Here is a 23173-nt window from a genome sequence, read left to right on the forward strand (position 1 = left end):
GTAAAAGTCGTGCCTAGAAAAGTATGTAGGGAGTCATACATTCTAGCTACAGTACGGACTGTATTAGGGCTCTCGATAAAATACCGATATAAATCGGAGTAACGTTTCCCCGATATATCGATGTCAAAATGCAAATATCGAGTGCCGATTATGTTTTTTCGCAATTTTCAGTAAATATTTGAAGTTGTTCTTCTGAAATTAAAGTAGAACATAATTTTACTTTCACTGTGTGAAGGAGTCTTATACTTTTTGGACATTCATCAAGTCCAATCTTTCTCTTTGACTGTGTGAAGCAAGTATATGTACCACAAGCTGCGACATGGCTGCGAATTAAGCGGTGGCTAAGGGGGGGGGGGGGGGGCTAAGCGGGGGGGGGGGGGGGCTAAGGGCGACAGGCAGGCTGCTAGCTTGTTGAGGTACAGATTATCTAATAAATCAATTCTTAAATCTACAGCTCCAAAAGCGGCAGTATATATACAATATGCAGCTGTTATTTTTATACGTCAGGACGTCAATATCGTTTATGTCGATAAATCGATACCACTTTTCGATGTATCGAGAGCCATTTGTGATATCTTTTAAATAGCGATATATCAGATTCCCGATATTTTAAAAAATATCAACCGTTCTAGACTCTATACGGGGAAGTCCACTGACATAGCAACTTTGACATATAGCGTAATTTTGTGGCCAGGCGCCTGGGAACGAGAGTCTCGTGAAGAGTGAGGCTAGTAGGCAGTACACATGCTACTGGAAAGTAATTGAAGGACGGTGAAACCTCAAGTGGGCGACGAAATGAGACGTCCACGCCTCAGTGTGGAAGACGGCGGCTTGTGGGATCTCTAAAGCGGAATCTGTGACAGATATAACAACAGTGTAGGGACAAGTGACGTATCTTGTTCAGGTTGGGCACTTCAGGCCAATAAAGTTGTTTCCCGGCTGTCTCCAGTTTGTACGTAGCATGTAGTGAGACAGAAGCACACTCTGGTGCTGAAATCAGTTCTGTTCGGACGCGTGAACATGTGTAGGCTTTTCACACCATTCTGCCTCCAATTTGCTGGGAGAGAGCTTCTCTTGACTTAAGCAACACTGTGCAAGCATGTTTTCCTAAATTCCTGTAGGATGCCTCCATTTTTAGAAGTCATGGTTAGGTGGCGAAAATACTTCACGATTGCTGCATGTTCCAATTGAAACGCAATTTAGTTTTCTTTGTGATCAGTCTAGAGTCACATGTCCATGCGTGTAGCAATATCTATGCATATTTTGCACATTCGTGAGAAATTGCGTTATTCAATCCGCATCTCATTCAACAGCAAGTGAGCACATTGTTTGTTCATTTTTTGTGAAGATTGTCTATTATGATCCTTTGTGTAAAGCCAGATGTTCTTTGCAGGCCTCTGTACATGACTGCCTATTCTTTATCTGAAATCATTACAATTAGATCACATTTGTAACCATTATCCAGGTTCGTCTGAGTATCTTGTTGAAACTTCTTTCGTTTGCTCTTAGAACCTGTAATTATGCACGATCACAACTTTACTAGTCAAATCATAACTTTTTCTTCTCTTTAAACTACTTCGTAGTATCACATGCTCTTTTCATATTTTACTCAGTCTTTCAGCTTTTGATAAATACCTGTGTCGCAGTTTGTTGATGAATGCAGTTTCGCCGGCAGCTTTTTCAGGTCAGTTCTCATAAAAAGTTTGTTCAGAGGTCGCTAGTATCACAGGTTAATGCTTTTGGTATGCAAGTCAGATTTCAGTGCTTTCTCAGATCCCACAGACTGAATGGACAAACATCTGTATAAGAGAGAAATCTTTACACTAAATGTCTATTAACTTTGCAAATTTCCTCTTGTTATTCTAACTAATTTGTTTCCTTCTCAGATATAAATAAATCTTTTCATTGTGTAAGGCTAGCCAGTTATGCTAATAAAACATATCAAGTGATCCAGATGCTGTCTTTCTTCGCTATACTCTGTTGAGTATCTTATTGGTGTTCAGTAGCTGTTAGAAAGTGGTGGAATGTTTACCAATTAAAAGCATAATTATCCAACAGCTTTATGTTTTATTTTGTCTCCATGTGTCCCTCTTCCTCAAAACAAACATGAATTACTTCATCCCCTTCCCTCTCCCCCCCCCCCTCAACTTTCCCCACCGCTGCCCCCAGTTCAGATAATGCGTATGCTCTTGATTATATTTGTTTTCTACATATATACCTTCCCTTCCCACCCTTCCGCAACATCGATCGTAGAGCCACGAATTCTGCCAGAACCAAATCAGATGAATATACACTGTGTTGAACGACTGTTATCCCTAATTTGTCCGAAAACGGTAGAACATGAATGCCACTGTGGGCCAGAAACAATGACAAAAAAGAAACATGCATCACTGTGGATCTCGTGTACTCGGAAAATCTGTTGCCAGCCGCTAAAGAAACTGTTAGTACATAAAACTTCAGTCTACATAACCCCTTCCTTCTTCGAACAATAGCTCCTCTTGTTTCACATACAAAAATTCCGTTCCAGAACGTATTGAACTTTCTTGGTGTCAGTGTTGTCGGTAATATAAAAGCTTTTCCAAACTTACATTTTTGATGTGTGGAGATATTATACAACTTCAGTTCCAATATTTTCTCTTTATATCTAATGTTAATCTTTTTGTCCTTTTATGAAAAGCAGAGACAGTATAGTAATACAGAGAGGTCCAGAATAATGTAGATACTTCGATAGTTAATATCTTAGGAACAAAATGAAATCGTTGCAATTTTGCGCGGTAGCGTAGTCCATTGTTTTGTCAGTAGATCTTCGCGCGGGTTTTCCAGCTGATGACCGCGCAGCCATTAATAAAGTAAGATTGCCATTTGGGTAACACAAACTCTTGACCTCTACCGGCGGGGGTCCCTGAAAAACGAAATTTATCAACAGAAGCCAACAACACTGAACGTGCTACGAGAAACCATCGAGGTGTCCTGTGCGGCTATCACACCAGGAACACCAACAGCCATATTTCGGTCAACAGTTCAGCGGCATCGACGTAGTTTGGCTACTATTGGCAGTCACTTTGAACATATACTATAACCTCCCACTGTTCAAGAATTGTAACGGTATGTCATTTTGTTGCAATAATATTGACTATCAAATAGTCTCTGCATTATTTGGATCCCTCTGTGGTGCAAAAGTGATAAAAATCACAAAATATCTGTATGTAACGGTACACTTCAGTTTCTAGACGATGAACCTGTTAATTTCCAAGAAAGTTTGCATATCGAAACCGCAGTGTGCAAACGATATATATCGAACACGCGACTGTAAATCGATCACGCGACTGTGGTGGCGGGCGATATGATAAATTATTTGCGAGATGCCAGGAAAACACAAACGATTTATGACAGTAGTGAATGGGATGTCTGGTATTGTAGACGTTTCTTCGGCTGATTGCCTGACGTGGAAAAATCTAATTCCATGTTTATGCAATGTAGAAAATTGTTTGAATTTTTGTCGGAAATGTGGCACTCTACCCATATTTTTGCGTGACATTGGCAGAATCTACCCTGGTTACGACAAAAAGGGTATTAAAATCGGTGGCTCGTTTTATTTTAGAGGTTATTATTCTTTGCTGTAGGGGCTGTGATTTTTTATATTTTTTGTCTAAACCAGCATGGTAAAACAGAGGCCACTGCTACCACCAGATCAAGTGGATTTAGTGCTCACGTACTCACACTGAGCAGAGAACAGTACCCAGTTTATCAATGGGCAATAGTTGAACATGATTACTACTATAAACGGTGCCATGCGTGCAATGGCCGTGCCAGGCGCGCGATATAGAATCTTTATACTATCGTTAGTGGCGCGAGACCTGCACGACCTTATAGCAGCCGTTATAGTTATGCATTATTCTGTTACACTTGGGGTGAGTTCACGTAAGAAAAGAGAAAGAATGTAAGATTAACGGACTCATTTATTAAACAGTTGAGAATCTAATAATGATACAACCAAATTGAGGTGGGGGGGGGGGGGGGGGGGGAAGAAAGATTCGAGTTCAGCAGCCTGCCCCAACTTACGTTCATAACCAGCCACGATAGCAAGAGGAAAGGAATTTTAGTAACGATCGCCGTATTATCAAATAGAATCCCATTTAGTAAAGGAAGGGGTTGCAGGCGTGCAACGACCCCCACCATGAAACAGCCAAAGACCAAGAAACACGCTACTGTGCGGGAATCGCTAGGTAGCCTACCGTACTGAAGGAATAAAACCCGTAAGACGCGAACTATTCACAATGACCTATCAGGTTCCCTCTGGGCGGCAGGGCACGAATCTGCAGTGCACGTCGGCGCTCATGCTTACCGAACTTCATCTCCTGGAAGCAGCACCTCCAGCCTCGGCACGGTCACACTAGAACTGCCCTACTGCCCCTTTGTTCACTATCCACCGGCGGAGGGCGGTTGGCGCCTACCCGCGAAAAACGGGCGTGCACCTGAACTGACCAATCATAGGGCCGGAATTTCACAGGGAGGCGACCTCGCGACGTTAAAATTGCGCAGAAATAGCGGTTACAAGGTTGGTAAGGCAGGTTGGGGAACTGAGAACAGAAGAAACTTTGGCCACTACTGAACTTTCATACACCACATTCTACCCTGGCCATTGGAAAAAGGATGGGGAACGGGAAGCCATCATGGCTGCTAGGAAGACTGCTGCCCTCGCCCACAAATAAGGCCGGTATTACACCAACAGATTTCTTTGTCAAAGCCGGCCGCGGTGGTCTAGCGGTTCTAGGTGCTCAGTCCGGAACCGCGCGACTGCTACGGTCGCAGGTTCGAATCCTGCCTCGGGCATGGATGTGTGTGACGTCCTTAGGTTAGTTAGGTTTAATTAGTTCTAAGTTCTAGGCGACTGATGACCACAGATGTTAAGTCGCATAGTGCTCAGAGCCATTTTCTTTGTCAAAGATTTGATCAAAGATGTTATCAAATATTCCATCAAATATATTTGACAAAGATCTTTGATGTAGTGCTAGAAGGGGTATTTCACTATCATCATATTTTTCGTCAAAGTTCAAGATGACTGACAACAACTTGTTATTAACCGCAGCAGTTGCATGTACCACAATTGCACTGTGTGCATATGCGGAAGAGAAGCGGGGAGAAAAAAAGGAAACATGCCTGGGTGAAGCCGTGGGTTTTACGACGACACGATAAAAGCATTCAACAAAACTTGTTACGCGAGCTTATAGTGAAGGATGTCTAGTCGTTATAGTGAAGGATGTCAAGTCGTACATCAATTACTTAAGAATGGATGAGCATACATTTCTGTATGTGCTCAATGAAGTGTATCCTCATATCACAAAGCATAATATTCACTTAAGAACTGCTACATCTGCAGAAGACTCACTGTAACGCTCCGATTCCTTGCTACAGAAGAGGGTTAGCTTAGGTTATGTTAGGTCAGGTCTCCAACCTTCGTAATTTATTTTGGTATTCAGCGTGCCTCACGTTGCAAAGCGCCTCATCAGCTTCATACATCTCTATTAATTTTGTAGTTGTTGGCACACACCAATTGTATTTACCTGTAATGTTTATAAAAACACTACAGACGACAGAATGCAGCGATGCTAGCGTTCCATGTGGTAACATGTCACATTGCAGTGAACAGAAGACAAGCGACTTCTTTGATCAAATCTACAGCGAGGTCCTAGATTTGATCAAATATTGAACGACATTTGACAAAGTTCCCTATTAAACCATCAAAGATATTGGACAAAGATATTTGGCAAAGAAATGTGATAGTGTAATACCGGCCTAAGGAAAATTCGTGGCCCCAAGCTCCTCTCACAGATCAGTGTGAGACAAACAGTAAAAATCGTCAATTAAATCAGGTAACCCGTAGAAATTATTAATATTACCTGAATTATTAGTTTACCGAGTACCAGAATGCTGGGATTAGAAACATGAAATACGAGCACTGAATGGTGAATGAAATGCACGTCTTTCAGTATGCTTCCCGTAGCATACACATCAAATGGTCTTTGTCGTGACGACATGTGAGGTAATTCGTTTCCTTCATAATCACAACAATTTTTGTAACACTCTTTCGTCGTTGCTGTAGTGATCATTATAAACACGCTCATAACGCCTGTGACCACAGTCGCGTGATCGATTTAGAATCGAACGTTCGGTATACAGGGTGTTACAAAAAGGTACGGCCAAACTTTCAGGAAACATTCCTCACACACAAATAAAGAAAAGATGTTATGAGGACATGTGTCCGGAAACGCTTAATTTCCATGTTAGAGTTCATTTTAGTTTCGTCAGTATGTACTGTACTTCCTCGATTCACCGCCAGCTGGCCCAATTGAAGGAAGGTAATATTGACTTCGGTGCTTGTGTTGACATCTGTGAACGTTTGGGCAGGCATTGTTGGTGATGTCTTGATTGGACCCCATGTTCTTCCACCTACGTTCAATGGAGCACGTTATCATGATTTCATTCGGGATACTCTACCTGTGCTGCTAGAACATATGGCTTTACAAGTACAACACAACATGTGGTTCATGCACGATGGAGCTCCTGCACATTTCAGTCGAAGAGTTCGTACGCTTCTCAACAACAGATTCGGTGACCGATGGATTGGTAGAGGCGGACCAATTCCATGGCCTGCACGCTCTCCTGACCTCAGCCCTCTTGACTTTCATTTACGGGGGCATTTGAAAGCTCTTGTCTACGCAATCCCGGTACCAATTGTAGAGACTCTTCGTGCTCGTATTGTGGACGGCTGTGATACAATACGCCATTCTCCAGGGCTGCATCAGCGCATCAGGGATTCCATGCGACGGCGGGTGGATGCATATATCCTCGCTAACGGAGGACATTTTGAACATTTCCTGTAACAAAGTGTTTGAAGTCACGCTGGTACGTTCTGTTGCTGTGTGTTTTCATTCCATGATTAATGTGATTTGAAGAGAAGTAATAAAATGAGCTGTAACAAGGAAAGTAAGCGCTTGCGACACATGTCCACATAACATATTTTCTTTCTTTGTGTGTGAGGAATTTTTCCTGAAAGTTTGGCCGTACCTTTTTGTAACACCCTGTATAACGTTTGCACTCTGTGGCTTCGTTACGCAAACATTCTTGGAAATTACCACGATCCTAAAGGTAAGCTAGCAAAATGTGCATGAAGCTGTGTGAGATGCTTCTACAGCTGTTGTTTCTCGTGTGCAGAAAGGCGTGGTGTACGGCCTGCTGTTGGGGTACAAGTACATGGGCAAGCAGAACGGCGGTGCCGGCGGACTGGTGGTCAACCTGTCTTCCCTGGCTGGCCTCGAGACGACACCCTTCCTGCCCATCTACTGCGCCACGAAGCACGGTGTCACAGCACTCACGCGCGCCTACGGGGTGAGTCAGATAGTCCACAAAAATAGCCTCAATACTTTTTTAATTTTAGACTAATCAGTACCACACACAACATGTTTTCTTTACAACACACACACTCACCAGTGACTCCTGACGCTACATCATGTGAAGCTGTGATGTTTCTGTCAATACTTCATCTACGACGATGAACAGAGGCCGAAGCATTGTATTAAAAATTTTACCTACGCCAGTATTCGAACCGGGGTCTGTTTCTCACTTTTTTAATGTATTTATTTAATTTTTTATATGATTACATTTAGGAAACGTGTACAAATGAGAATTCTAGTAACTAAGTGTTACAAGTAAGTGTTACAACAATAAAGGTGGCATGGCATAAAAGAGTAATCAAAAAATAAAAATGTAAATCACTGATGCAGTTCTAACTAAAAGGTTCTTCAATAAATGTAACTGGTTCCACTTGGTGCTTTCCCATCGTTATCTGATATCTCCAACAGCGCCTTTGAAGGGCATCTGCAACGGAGGCATTCTGCTTCGCTAGTGCCTCAAGGGAAACAGCATTCTTGCAGCAGTTTGTCTCTTCCTTCGCTCATGGCTGACAAAGCAGAACGTTCAGCCTTTAGTGGGATGCGGCACAGAACATTAACCGCAGCTTGGCACTCTCCAGCTGAGTGGGGGGTTAACGAAAACGCTGCGTAAATAATTTGCCAAGAGCGTACGGTATTTCGCTGTGCGTTCGAGGGCAATGTGAGCATTTTGTAGGAACCACCAGTAATCAAGCTGCTCTTTCTCTCCGTCGCTAAAGATATAGGCGACGGTAAGTCCTTTGAACCATGATATTTTGCGATCGGAAAGTAAGTTTCATCTGGACCGAGTAGGGTCTGAGGGTCAATCATATCAGGTGTGACCCGGAGGTAACAAGCCAATGTCTTCTGTGTTAGTCGCCAAACTCCGGACGATGATGCGCAAGTAAAACGATGTTCATCGGAGTCTGCCAGTCCAATAGTGTGGAGTCGCTGTCGTGTGGCATATTTTTTGTTGGCGATCTGATCGAACGCACCGTGGATGACAGAAAGTTGTGGTGTATCGTTTTCCACACTCTTGGCCAATGAAACGTAGAGTACTTGTTTTCCACCACATTATGAGTAACAGCCCGCGGAAGGTTGGTATAAGAATCTTTCGCCTTTGGTGGACGTGTGGCGGAGAGGTTCGAGCTGACATAGCTGTAATCAAGAATGAAGGTCGACACATGGGAGAGCTGTGGTGCGACGTGCGCAACCGACACCGGCGGGACGTTAGAGACTGGCATCAGTTCACTAGGTAGGTGCGCTAACCACTACAGCTTCCTGGCACTGTGGCTAACACACCTGCACAGATTACCCTAGTACATCTCCTTCCTCAATACAAACACCAGTTCACACCTCAGCCCTGGGTTTGAATACCAGCCTTGGCAGAAATTTTATTTCAGTGCTTTGACCTGTTTTCATTGTCATAGATGAACTTGAGGCTTAATATGTCACTGGAATATGTAATTTACTGATTAATATTTCTGACACACATTCACATTGTAACCTCCCAACAATAAAAATAAGCACAACATTCACATTCAGTGTACCCTCCCAACAATTTATTATTCCGTAACCTCGCAATAATAACGTGACTAACCTCTCAATAAAAGATGTGATTCATATGTAGCCTTTCAATAATTAACTGACTGCGAATCTAAACTGCTAAATTTGGACGTCAGCAGTGCTGCGTCGGGGCCCTGAAAGACCATACTGAATTGAAAATTCTTACCTCTATGAAGTCGCCGAATAACACGTATATATCTACTCCTATAAGAATTTTTTTCTGGCACAGCCCAGCGCAATGCTGGCCGCTAGATTTGTCATGTATAGAAAGAAACAACAGATTTTTCCTTACGATAATCGGGATGACGATGGATTGCAGAAATTAGTAAATCCTTTAAATTCAGATGAATGATTGTCAAAAAGTTAATTTTATAGAAAACATTACTATTAAAAGATTTTTTTGAAAAATTTACATGGGACTTAATATAACAATAGTAAAAATTTTATTGTAACAATCTACATATGCTCGCGGCTGCTTTTACCTTATATTACATCGCTCAAGCACCGCCATTGCTCCCCACCACCTGTTCCGCCAACTCCATACACCAGACTGTTAGCTACTACCACTACTACTGACACAGATCCTACTGCAGCCAACACTGCTCTCTGGACTGAGATTCTCCTATAGGTTATATATCGCAGGCAGCGCGTGAGCAACCCATCGAAATTACATCTGCTCCAGTGCGCTAGTAATGAATTCCTTAGTTCAAATGGTTCAAATGGCTCTGAGCACTATGCGACTCAACTTCTGAGGTCATCAGTCTCCTACAACTTAGAACTAATTAAACCCAACTAACCTAAGGACATCACACACACCCATACCCGAGGTAGGATTTGAAACTGTGACCGGAGCGGTCGCTCGGTTCCAGACTGTAGCGCCTAGAACCGCACGGCCACTCCGGCCGGCAAATTCCTTAGTCAGGGACCTCTTACAACACACATTCTTTTCCAGTTATTTTATTAAAAGCTTTTTGCATTGGGATAAGTTTTCTTCCTTGCAACCAACTGTGGTCTTCAAAGCTGTGTGTGCGATGGTGTGTATCTAATATTGTTCTACCTGGCACTCTAAAAGATAATAAGGAAAGTTTTTCATAAGAACTTCGAGGGAATCGAGTCATACGGTGAGAAAAATCACACATCTCTCATCTGCTACCGACATGAATCTGTTGTTCGGATCTAAGGAAAAAGTGGTAGAGCGACAGCATGGAGACAGCACCCAACAGAATCGGCCTCCTCGTGAATGAAATGTGTATCTGCTGATGATCAGAACTCATCCATATCCGTGAGACCCACTCCAGCCTCCGCTTGCCTGAACCCGACCATTCAAACATCTGGGGTTATCTTTACAGAGGGAACACCGTGTGAGGCAGAAATAAAAACGAAGACCCCTGCCGCAAACCGATCATACTTCAGTATGAGACAGCTTTTTAAATCGCGCGGTCTCTCAAGGGATTTCGTACTTCGGTTGTACAAAACACTGGCCTAACCCGTAGGGCTGCATGTTTGTGGAACTTGGAGAGTCCAGCAAAAGAAACTTAAATAACCTTCTCGTTTTCGCTCGGAAAGTCTTGAGCAAGACGTATGGCCCGGTACAAGATGAGATCACTGGAGAATGGAGCATCCAGCGTAATTGTTGTAAGCTTTCTATGAAATTTATCTGAATATTCCTTTTGAAAAACTTTCTCCTCGTGTAACGTGTCCTGAAGATGTTGTAGTTCAACTTCTGGGCAATACTGACTATTGGTTGGCACTGTATTGGTAGCTATTGCCACCTAGAATAACGCCGAAAGTATGACAGGAGCTGAAATGTTCGTGGGAAAAAAGTTGCATGGGACAACAGGGGCCATAATATGACGTTGGGTTTTTGTTGCTAGGTTGGGTCGCTTCAAAGATATGAAGCTCAACTTTGTTTTTTAAATGGCATGCTATAGTTTGGTACTTATTTTCTGATAGCGGCTATCGTGACCAATCCAGTAATGTTTAACAGTAAGGTCATAAAGGTGGCATGAACGTCCATTTATAGAAGGTGTTCGAAGTGATGACCATTGGTATCAATATAGTGCTGTAATCTTCTTATCATGCATTGAGTGGTATTCCTTATCACATCAGCACTCATCGAAGCACACGCTCTGACAGTTCTCTCTCACATATCTTCAGGTGTAGTTGGAACGTCTTTATAAACAATGTCTTTTACGAATCCCCACAAGAAAAAATCCTGAGGCATCAAGTCTGGTGAAGGAGCCGGCCACGACTCATCTCATATGCGTCTAATCCAACGATTTGGGAATTGTCTCTGCAACTCATTTCTAGCCATCAGCGAAAAATGTATCGAACACCCATAGTGTTGATACCACATTCTGTTCCTTGGTCCTAAAGGTATTTCTTCCAATAACAGACTTAATGTTTCTTGCAGGAATGTCGTTACTTCCTACCATTAAGATTTCCTTCAATGAAATACGGGCCTATAATTCTGTCCTTTGGTGTGCAACTTGCGGCAGCGAACATGGATTTTCAATTGCCTCATAATGCATGTTATGCAAATTAATATTTCCAAGGTTCGTGAATGTCGTCTCGTCAGTAAATAAAATCAAATTAATAAATGTGTCATCCCTCTGAATCTGAAGTCGAGTCCATTGGCAGAATTCAGCGCGACGCATACAATCCGTACCAGTTAATTCGTGGTGGAGACTGATATGCTAAGGATATTTATGGCGATGCAGAACACGAACAACACTACTCTGGCTCACGCCAGATTCCCTTGCGATCTGACGCGAACTAACACAAGGATCTCCAACCACAGTGGCAAGAGTACCAATTTCCGCGTCCTCGTTAGTAACATTCCTTTACCGGATATGTTTACGATGCGCTAAAGCTCCAGTTGTTCTCAATTTATCATACACATGTACGACATGTAGGGTGAGTACGTTGAGGATATCTTTCGGCATATAAGTCTCTAGATCTCACTGAATTTCGTTGGCATTCTCTGTAAATGAGAAGCATATCGACTTGTTCTTCGAAGGAATACATCATTCACATTCGCTTGATACGATGATACTAGTCTTACCATTCCTATTAGTGTTTATTGCGAAACCGTCGAATGGTGTTTGCATGTTAGTGGCACGTTACATGGATACGCCGTATTCGGCGAATATTTACTATTTGCACGATATACGAGAGGGAATTGACAGAGCATGTGCTTCGACAAGTGCCGATGTGATAAAGAATACCATACAATCCACCATCAGAAGATTGCAGCACTGCATTGATAGCAATGGTCATCACTTTGAACACCTTCTGTAAATCGACGTTCATGCCACCTGTTTGACCTTGATTGACCTTCAAATACCTTATTTTTAAACATTACTGGATTGGTCTCGATAGTCGCTATCAGAAAATAAGTACCAAACTATAGCATCTCAATTAAAAAACAATGTTGAGCTTCATATCTCTGACGCGATCCCACCTAGCAACATAAAACCCATGCAAAATTTGTCCCACAAACTTTTCAGCTACTATCATACTTTCGGGGCTATTCTAGGTGGCAATAGTTAGTGACTCACCCTGTAAAATGGACTTGTATTAGAGGGCTGGAACTCTGGTAAATGTTCTGAGGTAGAACACTCTCTCCTACTTCGTCGTGTTTTCATCGACTGCACCTCCACAAGAGAGGCACAGTTATCTGAGAGCGAAAGGTGACTTAAGTTTTATGTTACCAGGACAGAGAAAAAGCCTGCACTGTTTATAAGTAGTAACATCCATTGACGAATCACGTTCCATTAAATAATGTCTTTTAAAGGTGAAAAACTGACCTCTATTGAAGGAGAAGAATACGTTATTTGCTGCTTAGAAAGAAAAAAGGACGCTGTATAAGACAAACAGGCTCTTTGTATTGTCTTGTAAACAGTTTTGATACGTTTGTATGTATGTACACAGACGGGGAAAATCGCAACACCAAAAATTAATAAATGTAGAGTCATGAAATTTCTGAACTACGTTTGTGTACGTAACATATTTCAATTACTAACAGTGCAGGATTACGGGTTAATGTACGCGCGAGATAAACCTTTGCAAATGTGAAATTCTGGTACATTAATAAATTGTGTAACTGCAGAATGTTGAATGCATGCATGCAAACATGGGATGGAGTTCCATAGTTGTTGAACATGGTCGGTCAATACAGGGAAGGTAAACGCAGGTTGTGGATGATGCTGGAGTGCTCGTTCAAAAAATGGTTCAAATGGCTCTGAGCATTATGGGACTTAACATCTGAGGTCATCAGTCCCCTAGAACTTAGAACTACTTAAACCTAACTAACCTAAGGACATCAGACACATCCATACCCGAGGTAGGATTCGAACCTGCGACCGTAGCAGGCACGCGGTTCCGGACTGAAGCGCCTAGAACCACAACAGCCGGCAGGAGTTGCCGTCCGATGATGTCCCATATGTGCTCGGTTGGAGACTAATCTGGTAACCGAGCAGGGCAAGGCAACATGTCGACACTGTAGAGGGCATGTTGGGTTGCAATGGCGGTATGTGGGCAGACGCTACCCTTCTGGAAATCATCCCCTGGGAAATAACAGTTCGAATCATCAGATCGACGTATAATTCTGCAGTCAGGTTGCGTGGGATAACCAGGAGAGCGCTTGTGCTGTCATACGAAATCGCACTACAGGCCTCAAAGCCAAGTGTATGTCCAGTGTGTCTAGCATGCAGACAGGTTGGTTGCAGACCTTCTACTGTCCTCCTCCTAACCAACGCCCAGTCGTCACTGTTACCGAGACAGAAGTAGCTCTGGTGAAGGAACACAGCACTCCTCCACACTGCCCTCCAATGAGTTCTCGCTTGACACCACTGAAGTCGCAAAGTCGCAAATGGCGGTGGTTTGGGGTCACTGGAGCCGACGCTACAGGGCGTGTGGCTCGGAGCTGTGCTTGAAGTAACCGATTTGTAGCAGTTCGTGTCACTGTTGTGGCAATCGCTTCTCAAATCGCTGCTGAAGATACAGTACGATGCGACAGAGCCCGATCTTCTTCCGATGACCACCGCTGCCAAAATTTACACTACTGGCCATTAAAATTGCTACACCACGAAGACGACGTGCTACAGATGCGAAATTTAACCGACAGGAAGAAGATGCTGTGATATGCAAATGATTAGCTTTTCAGAGCATTCACACGAGGTTGGCGCCGGTGGCGACACCTACAACGTGCTGACATGAGGAGAGTTTCCATCGATTTGCCGGCCGGAGTGGCCAAGCGGTTCTAGGTGCTTTAGTCCAAAACCGCGAAACTGCTACGGTCGCAGGTTCGAATCCTGCCTCGGTCATGGACGTGTGTGATGTCCTAAGTTAGGTTTAAGTAGTTCTAAGTTCTAGGGGACTGATGACTTCAAATGTTACGTCCCATAGTGCTCAGAGCCATTTGAACCATTTGAACCAACCGATTTCTCAAACACAAACAGCAGTCGACCGGCGTTGCCTGGTGAAACGTTGTGATGCCTCGTGTAAGGAGGAGAAATGCGTACCATCACGTTTCCGACTTTGATAAACGTTTGATTGTAGCCTATCGCGATTGCCGTTTATCGTATCGCGACATTGTTGCTCGTGTTGGTCGGGATCCAGTGACTGTTAGCAGAATATTGAATCGGTGGGTTCAGGAGGGTAATGCGGAACGCCGTGCTGGATCCAAACGGCCTCGTATCACTAGCAGTCGAGATGGCAGGCATCATATCCGCATGGCTGTAACGGATCGTGCAGCCACATCTTGATCCCTGAGTCAACAGATGGGGACGTTTGCAAGACAACAAAAATCTGCACGAACTGTTCGACGACGTTTGCAGCAGCATGGACTGTCATCTTGGAGAGCATGGCTGCAGTTACCCTTGACGCTGCACCACAGACAGGAGAGCCTGCGATGGTGTACTCAACGACGACCCTGGGTGCACGAATGGCAAATCGTCATTTTTTCGGATGAATCCAAGTTCTGTTTACAGCATCGTGATGATCGCATCATTGTTTGGCCACATCGCGGTGAACGCACATTCGAAACGTGTATTCGTCATCGCCATACTGGCGTATCACCCGGCGTGATCGTACAGGGTGACATTGGTTACACGTCTCGGTAACCTCTTGTTCGCATTGACGGCACTTTGAACAGTGAACGTTACATTTCAGATGTGTTACGACCCGTGGCTCTAACCTTCATCCGATACCTGCAAAACCCTACATTTCAGCAGGATAATGCACACCCGCATGTTGTAGCTCCTGTACGGGCCTTTCTGGATACAGAAAATGTTCGACTACTGCCCTGGCCAGCACATTCTCCAGATCTCTCACCAACTGAAAACGTCTGGTCAATGGTGGCCGAGCAACTGGCTCGTCACAATTCGCCAGTCACTACTCTTGATGAACTGTGGTATCGTGTTGAAGCTGCATGGGCAGCTGTACCTGTACACGCCATCCAAGCTCTGTTTGACTTAATACCCAGGCGTATCATGATCGTTATTACGGCCAGAGGTGGTTGTTTTGGGTACTGATTTCTCAGGATCTATGCACCGAAATTGCGTGAAAATGTAATCACATGTCAGTTCTAGTATAATATATTTTCCCAATGAATACCCGTTTATCATCTGCATTTCTTCTTGGTGTAGCAATTTTAATGGCCAGTAGTGTACTTGACATATCAGCTTTGACAATAAAATACGGTAGTGTAATACCGGCCTGAGACTCAGGGCCCGCATTGCCACTGCCTGCAGGACTCTGTACACGCGGACCTGACCGGTGTGTCGGTGGTGGCGGTGTGCCCCGGGCCTGCTGACACGCCGCTCATGAACGACGCCCAGCAGTACCTGCTGCACGACTACCTGGCACCCGTACTCGCCGAAGCCATCAAGGTCGCGGGGACCTACAACAAGTAAGTACGCACTCCCTGCTGCGTTCTCTAGTGTCATACGTGGGGTCTCTCTGTGTGTTCACAAACAGTCGTCTTACGAGGAGACCCTAATGGAGGAGCCTCTCTGGTTTTCTTCATGTTGTAGTTGTTGTTGTGGTCTTCAGTCCAGAGTTTGATGCAGCTCTCCATGCCACTCTATCCTGTGCAAACTTCTACATCTCCCAGTACCTACTGCAACCTACATCCTTCTGAATCTGCTTAGTGTATCCATCTCTTGGCCTCCCTCTACGATTTTTACCCTCCACGCTGCCCTCCAATGCTAAATTTGTGATCCCTTGATGCCTCAAAACATGTCCTACCAACCGATCCCTTCTTCTAGTCAACGTGTGGCACAAATTTTCCTTCTCCCCAATCCTATTCAATACCTCCTCATTAGTTATGTGATCTACCCATCTAATCTTTAGCATTCTTCTGTAGCACCACATTTCGAAAGCTTCTATTCTCTTCTAGTCTAAACTATTTACCATCCACGTCTCACTTCCATACATGGCGACACTCCATACAATTACTTTCATAAACTACTCCCTGAAATTTAAAACTATAGTCGAACTTAACAAATTTCTCTTCTTCAGAAACGCTTTCCTTGCCATTGCCAGTCTACATTTTATATCTTTTCTAATTCGACTATCACCAGTTATTATGCTCCCCAAACAGCAAAACTTATTTACTACTTTAAGCGTCTCATTTCCTAATCTAATACCCTCAACGTCAACCGATTTAATCGACTACATTCCATTATCCTCGTTTTGCTTTTGTTGATGTTCATCTTATATCCTCCTTTCAAGACACTGTCCATTCCGTTCAGACGCTCTTCCAAGTCCTTTACTGTCTCTGACAGAATTACAATGTCGTCGGCGAACCTCAAAGTTTTTATTTCTTCTCGAAGGATTTTAATTCCTACTCCAAATTCTTCTTTTGTTTCCTATACTGCTTGCTCAATATACAGATTGAATAACGTCGGGGATAGGCTACAACCCTCTCTCACTCCTTTCCCAACCACTGCTTCCCTTTCATGTCCCTCGACTCTTATAACTGCCCTCTGGTTTCTGTACAAATTGTAAATAGCCTTTCGCTCCCTGTATTTTACCCCTGCCACCTTTAGAATTTGAAAGAGAGTATTCCAGTCAACATTGTCGAAAGCTTTATCCAAGTCTACAAATGCTAGAAATGTAGTTTTTCCTTTCCTGAATCTATTTTCTAAGGTAAGTCGTAGGATCAGTATTGCCTCACGTGTTCCAACACTTGTACAGAATCCAAACTGATCTTCCACGAGGTCGGTTTCTACTAGTTTTTCCATTCGTCTGTAAAGAATTCGTGTTTGTATGTTGCTGCCGTGGCTTATTAAGCTAATAGTTCGGTAATTTTCATATCTGTCAACACCTGCTTTCTTTGGGATTGGAATTATTATATTATTCTTGAAGTCTGAGGGTATTTCGCCTGTCTCATACATCTTGCTTACAAGATGGTAGAGTTTTGTCAGGACTGGCTATCCCAAGGCCGTCAGTAGATCTAACGGAATGTTGTCTACTCCCGGGGTCTTGTTTCGACTCAGGTCTTTCAGTGCTCTGTCAAACGCTTCACGCAGTATCGTATCTCCTATTTCATCTTCATCTACATTCTCTTCCATTTCTATAATATTGCCCTCAAGAACGTCACCCTCGCATAGACCCTCTATATACTCCTTCCACCTCTCAGCGTTCCCTTCTTTGCTTAGAACTTGGCTTTCATGTGAGTTCTTGATATTCATAAAGCGGTTCTCTTTTCTCCAAACGTCTCTTTAATTTTCCTGTAGGCTGTATCTATCCTACCCATAGTGATATGTGGCTCTACATTCTTACATTTGTCCTCTAGCCATCCCTGCTTAGTCATTTTGCACTTTCTGCTGATCTCATTTTTGAGACGTTTGTATTCCATTTTCCCTGCTTGATTTACTGCATTTTTATATTTTCTCCTTTCATCAATTAAATTCAATATTTCTTCTGTACAGGGTGGAGCAAATAAAAGTGGCTCGGAGAACAGAATTCCAGGGTACAAAGAAACACAGCAAAGGAAATACAGTACTAACCTGAGTAGAGCGGATATTGAAAGTGACCACCATTCATTCATATCTTGGCAGTTTTGGGCGCTGGTGAGCAAGTTGCTGAAGGCGGATCGAAGCTGGACTGCTGGAATTGCTTCAGTCTCATCCGATATGTTTTGCTGCAGTTCTTGAAAACCTTCAGGATTAGACTTGAGAGCACACCACACACAGAAATCACACACTGACTGATCAGGTAGCCTAGGTGGCCAGCCAGGGCCGTGACCAGATTGACCTCTGCTAACAACTCCACTCACACTGACACAGCCCGCACCACGCTCTGAACTGGTGTGGATCAAGTGGAGGGCGTACACGTGGTGTGCGAGTCAGGTCCAATAGTATCCACTCTTCTGGCCCGCCTTTATTTGCTCCACCCTGTATTTATATCAATTTTTTTTCTTTATTTGGAAAAAGTATAGGACGTTGTGTGTAACCTATTAAGTCGTTCCAGTGACTCAGTATTACATAATTTTTATGTAAATGTACATGTAGTATGTAGATATCCGTGAAAGTAAGTTACACATGTCATCCAACGCTAAGACCATTGCGAAACAACAGTGGCTCATTGTCAGAAGAAATCACACGTTCTAGGTTTCTTGTAGACACAGTTCTGTTGCAGTGCAGATAGCAGACGCATTACATAGTGCGATTAAAATAGCGTGGCAACTGGAAGCCTATTCCAAATTTGAGCCGGCTGGAGTAACCGAGCGGTTGTAGGCGCTACAGTCTGGAGCTGCGCGACCGCTACGGTCGCAGGTTCGAATCCTGCCGCGGGCATGGATGTGTGTGATGTCCTTAGGTTACTTAGGTTTAAGTAGTTCTAAGTTCTAGGGGACTGATGAGCTTAGAAGTTAAGTCCCATAGTGCTCAGAGCCATTTTGAACCAAATTTGAAGCAGGCAGAACAGTAGTCTTCTTGAGCGCAGAATGTCTCAATTCGCCACAGATGCACCGTGAAATTCTGGTGGTATATAGACCAGATGCAATGTGGCGTCCAGCTGTAGTGAAATTGTATCAACCCAGGCCTCACAGATACGGGCGATACTGATCCCAGAGTCCAGATCACCATGCGATTTTTCGGCTAGCTTAAAAACATCTTGACGGTAAAGAGATTTTCCGAGGATGAGGACATTCACACAGTGATCTCGAATGGCCCCAAGACGAAGCAGCTATTTTTGTCATTGGGGATCTGATCTTTTAGTAGAATGCTTCACCTGTTGTTTACAGAGACTTTGTGACTATGTAGAAAAATAGTGTCGTGTTTCTGTGTCACTTTGATTTGTAGTAAAGCATTCAGTAAAAGTTACTTGGTCTATCATGACAATATGTAACGTGTGCGCTGAGCGCCAACACTACCCACACGCCTACTGGGCAGATATTTGTTCATGTGCATGCGAAAACTGTGGCCCGTTTCCCCAGTAGGGGGCTCTACCTGTCGAAGTCCTCTATGACTCATCTACGACGACGTTATAGCCCCACCCATTGGCGCCTGTGTTTTTCTAGCGAGCCAGCACATACAGGGTGAAAAGTATTAAAACCTACAAACTCTGGGAGCTTGCAGGGGGCAACAAAACAAATATTTTTCCCTAATGTCATTTTTTCCTATGAGAATTATTTAAACCGGTGGAGGCCGTATTACGCTCTTCAGTTGTTAGAGGCCGTATTACGATCTTCAATTTTTAGAGGGCGTATTACGCTCTTCAGTTGTAGGCAACTGCTGTGAATCAATGTAATAGTGCATTGTCTCTGTTTACTAATGGAGCGATACACAGGTACTGAGTACACTGATATCGTTGGTGCGTACTACGTAGCGCATCACAACGGACGAGCTGCACAGCGGGTTTATCAACAACAATATCCTAATCGCCGAATCCCTCATCATACGACCTTTGCTGCTGTGTACCAACGTCTGCGTGAGACCGGGTCGTTTAGTAGATTACCTGGACAGGGACGCCGTCGCACGGTAAGAACGATGCAATTTGAGGAAGCTGTCTTGCAGCATGTGGAGCGGGATCCTTCAATCAGCACTCGTGCAATTGCACGTACCATGGGGACGAATCAGACGAATGTAAGAACAGTCTTTCGAGAGCAGTTGTTACGTCCATTTCACCTACAGCGTGTTCACAACCTGGAACCAGTTGATTATCCTCCCAGAGCACAGTTTTAGCGGTGGTACCTGGAACAGTGTGAAATGCATCCTACATTTCCATCCTCTGTGTTGTTTACCGATGAAGCAACGTTCGAGCGTGATGGAGTCTTCAACATGCACAATTCGCATGTTTGGAGTGAGGATAACCCACATGCCACAGTTACTAGTGCTAATCAAGTGCGGTTCTTCTTTAATGTGTGGGTCGGTGTTGTTGGGGACTGTTTAATCTGCTACCTCGGTCATTAAACGGCAGGCACTATTACAATTTTCTCGCCAGAGTATTGCCAGAATTCCTGGAAAACGTCCTGCTCCCAACAACATGACGGTGGTTCCAACATGACGGGGCGCAGTCGTCGTGTGCCTCGATTCCAGAACCAACGGTTCTTAGAAACGTGGATTGGCATAGGTGGTCCTGTACCATGGCCTGCTCGATCCCCAGATATGTCTCCTCTGGACTTCTTTGTGTGGAGAGAGATGCGCAACCTTGTTTACGCAACTCCTGTTGCATCAGAAGAGGATCTGGTTGCCCGAATAGTAGCAGCAGCAGGAACAATTCAGGATACTCCCGGGGTTGTTGCCCGTGTCAGACAGATCATGATCCGACGGTGTAACCTTTTTTTTTACGTGTCAATGGAGACATATTTGAAAATATGCTGTAATTGAAATTGGGTTGTGTTAATGTGTTGTCTCTTGGTCATAAAAAATGGAAAAGTGTTTGTTGGTTTAATTAATTTGCCGCCAGGGAAATCTTTCTCTACCAGTTTAAATACTCCTCATAGGAAAAAATGACATTAGGGAAAAATATTTGTTTTGATGTCCCCTACAACCTCTCAGTGTTTGTCGGTTTAAATTCTTTTCACCCTGTATAGTGGCGAGCAACTACAGCAACATCTGAGTAAGCACATGAGGATGAGGAGCAGCTGTCTCGTTGAAATACTGTGCAGCTTTCACAACATTATCTGACATGACGCCTGTGAACCACTGACGTATAATGTACTTCCGAAATGCCCTTCGTATTAGATCTGTAAGCCACTGCTTCCCATCAAGCCTCCTGGCAGATTAAAACTGTGTGCCAGACCAGGAGGCACTGTAAGAAAGAAAACTATGAGGCTGGGGCATGAACTGTACTTGAGTAGCTCCACCAGTATCATCGATGTTCGCGTAAGGTTTCGAATCTCGTTGTTTCAGTCTTGCAGGAAATGTCATCGACAGCTTGTTTATCTGTGTTAACGACAACAGAGATGGTTGACAAGAAGACTGTCAGTCGAAGACTTGTCTTTTCGGTGTTGTAGTGTATAATGTGTTAACTAGTGTGTCATCGTGCCCACAGGCCAGAGTTCATCGCAGAGGGCCTGATGCGCGCCATCCGGGAGGGTGAGTCGGGCTCGCTGTGGCTGGTCCACAATGGGGACATCAGCCAGGTGACCTTGAGCGTGCAGAAGAAGTGACCGCACCAGCAGCTCAACTCCACGCCGTCAGCAGCTTCATCCTCCCAAGTCCCACACTCGTGCTGCTTCGCGCGCACTCACCTCCCCAACAGTCTAGCACCATAAAATATTCTACCATTGTCCTCCGAATGCTGCTGCAAATCATTTCCTGATCGACAGTGGCAATCCAGCTCCGTCTACAAAGCATCCACAAACCAAAAACTTTGCTCGATCCAGAGACATCTGCGGTTGGTGAAGAATTGGAAACTCCCATTTGTAAGATAACCATCTGATACTGCGATAAACACAGGCTCGAGATCCTATGGCGGAGAGATGTCCACCTGCGGCTGATCCACTGAGGCATTTCGTCACGTGTCACACAGGCAATCGACTTTCCTGACTCACGCGACAAACTTATATGGTAATTGTTCCTAATGGTACTCCTGGTATTCACATGAAGCAAGACACTAATCTTCTCCCTTTTCTGTATAGTGTGCAATGTTCTTTCTTATGGTTTATATCCTATATGTAATTTGAAAATCTACATGTTTTGTATACTATGTGATATAGTAGCTGCTGATGGTATTGGCTGCACTCGTGTGATGTGAGAAATAAACTTTTTGTGTATTCCTCCATTTTCTGTGCCTCTTATACCGTTCATTCTTCTGCATATTTAAATTGCATACCTTCATATTTTATATGGTAGATAATATGAGAGTTCCATTTTCTGTTTCCTTACGCTATTCCTGGGGAAGCTGCCATGTTACAAAGCATAGTCTACGAATATGCTCTGTTGAAGTAAGTGGCAAAAAAAAAGATAAAGGTATTTGCTCTTGTGACATTACTACACGAAAGCCAGTGGCAAGTTTTAAATCATAAACACGGGAAACTAATACAAAGCACAGAGGAACATGTTTACAGGTATGAAATAATGTCGAAGAAGAGACAGAATTTATATTCTAAAAATCTGAGTGCTGGAGAGTCCAATAAAATTTAGAGGAAATAAGGAGAGGGTAGAATATACTTTCGCACTGGATTAACCATTAAGATAACACTCAAGTTAAAACATTATAAATCAGAGGGAGAAAGGAACCCTTGTAGATTAGGGAAAAGGTGGAGGCTGAAAAACCAATAAATAACGAGATATGGCAAATAATTGAGAGATAGGAGGAAGGTTAGAAATAATTATTTACGGAATATTTCCTCTTTGAACGAATTCAACCTGGTCATCTACGTTTTGTGTCGCAACGCAAGGATGCATGCTCGTTTATACGCCTCCGTGAAGTTTTCTTTTTCCGCAACCAGCTGTTGGTCTGGTGGCAGACGGAATTTTTCATTCTTCGTTCAGCTCGAGAGGATGCTACCTACCCTACATCAGTTTTAAAGTTTTCTCTCCTTTGCCATATAATTTTTATTTGTTTTTTTTTCACACTCAGCATCGCTAAAAGAACCCAGCAACAAAAGAAGAAATACGTGATAAACTAAATCGTTAGGTAAACAAGATTATAAATATTTTTATGTCAGGGTTAGTTTGAGCAGTGCTACACATTCTACGGGTTCAGTTTGTGAACAT

General features: G+C 43.6%; 1 protein-coding gene across 1 annotated transcript in view; it reads left to right on the forward strand.

Annotated features, from left to right (window-relative positions):
- Positions 1-22235, forward strand: part of LOC126354462 (15-hydroxyprostaglandin dehydrogenase [NAD(+)]-like) — a 77055-nt gene extending 54820 nt beyond the window's left edge. The window contains exons 5-7 of the mRNA XM_050004160.1: positions 7216-7389; positions 15752-15909; positions 21504-22235. Of these exons, the coding sequence (XP_049860117.1) occupies positions 7216-7389; positions 15752-15909; positions 21504-21621 (450 nt within the window). The 3' untranslated portion in view covers positions 21622-22235. The remainder of the gene's footprint in view (positions 1-7215; positions 7390-15751; positions 15910-21503) is intronic.
- Positions 22236-23173: the final 938 nt, after the last annotated feature.

This window comes from Schistocerca gregaria, chromosome 3 (assembly GCF_023897955.1).
Source record: "Schistocerca gregaria isolate iqSchGreg1 chromosome 3, iqSchGreg1.2, whole genome shotgun sequence".
NCBI lineage: Eukaryota > Metazoa > Arthropoda > Insecta > Orthoptera > Acrididae > Schistocerca > Schistocerca gregaria.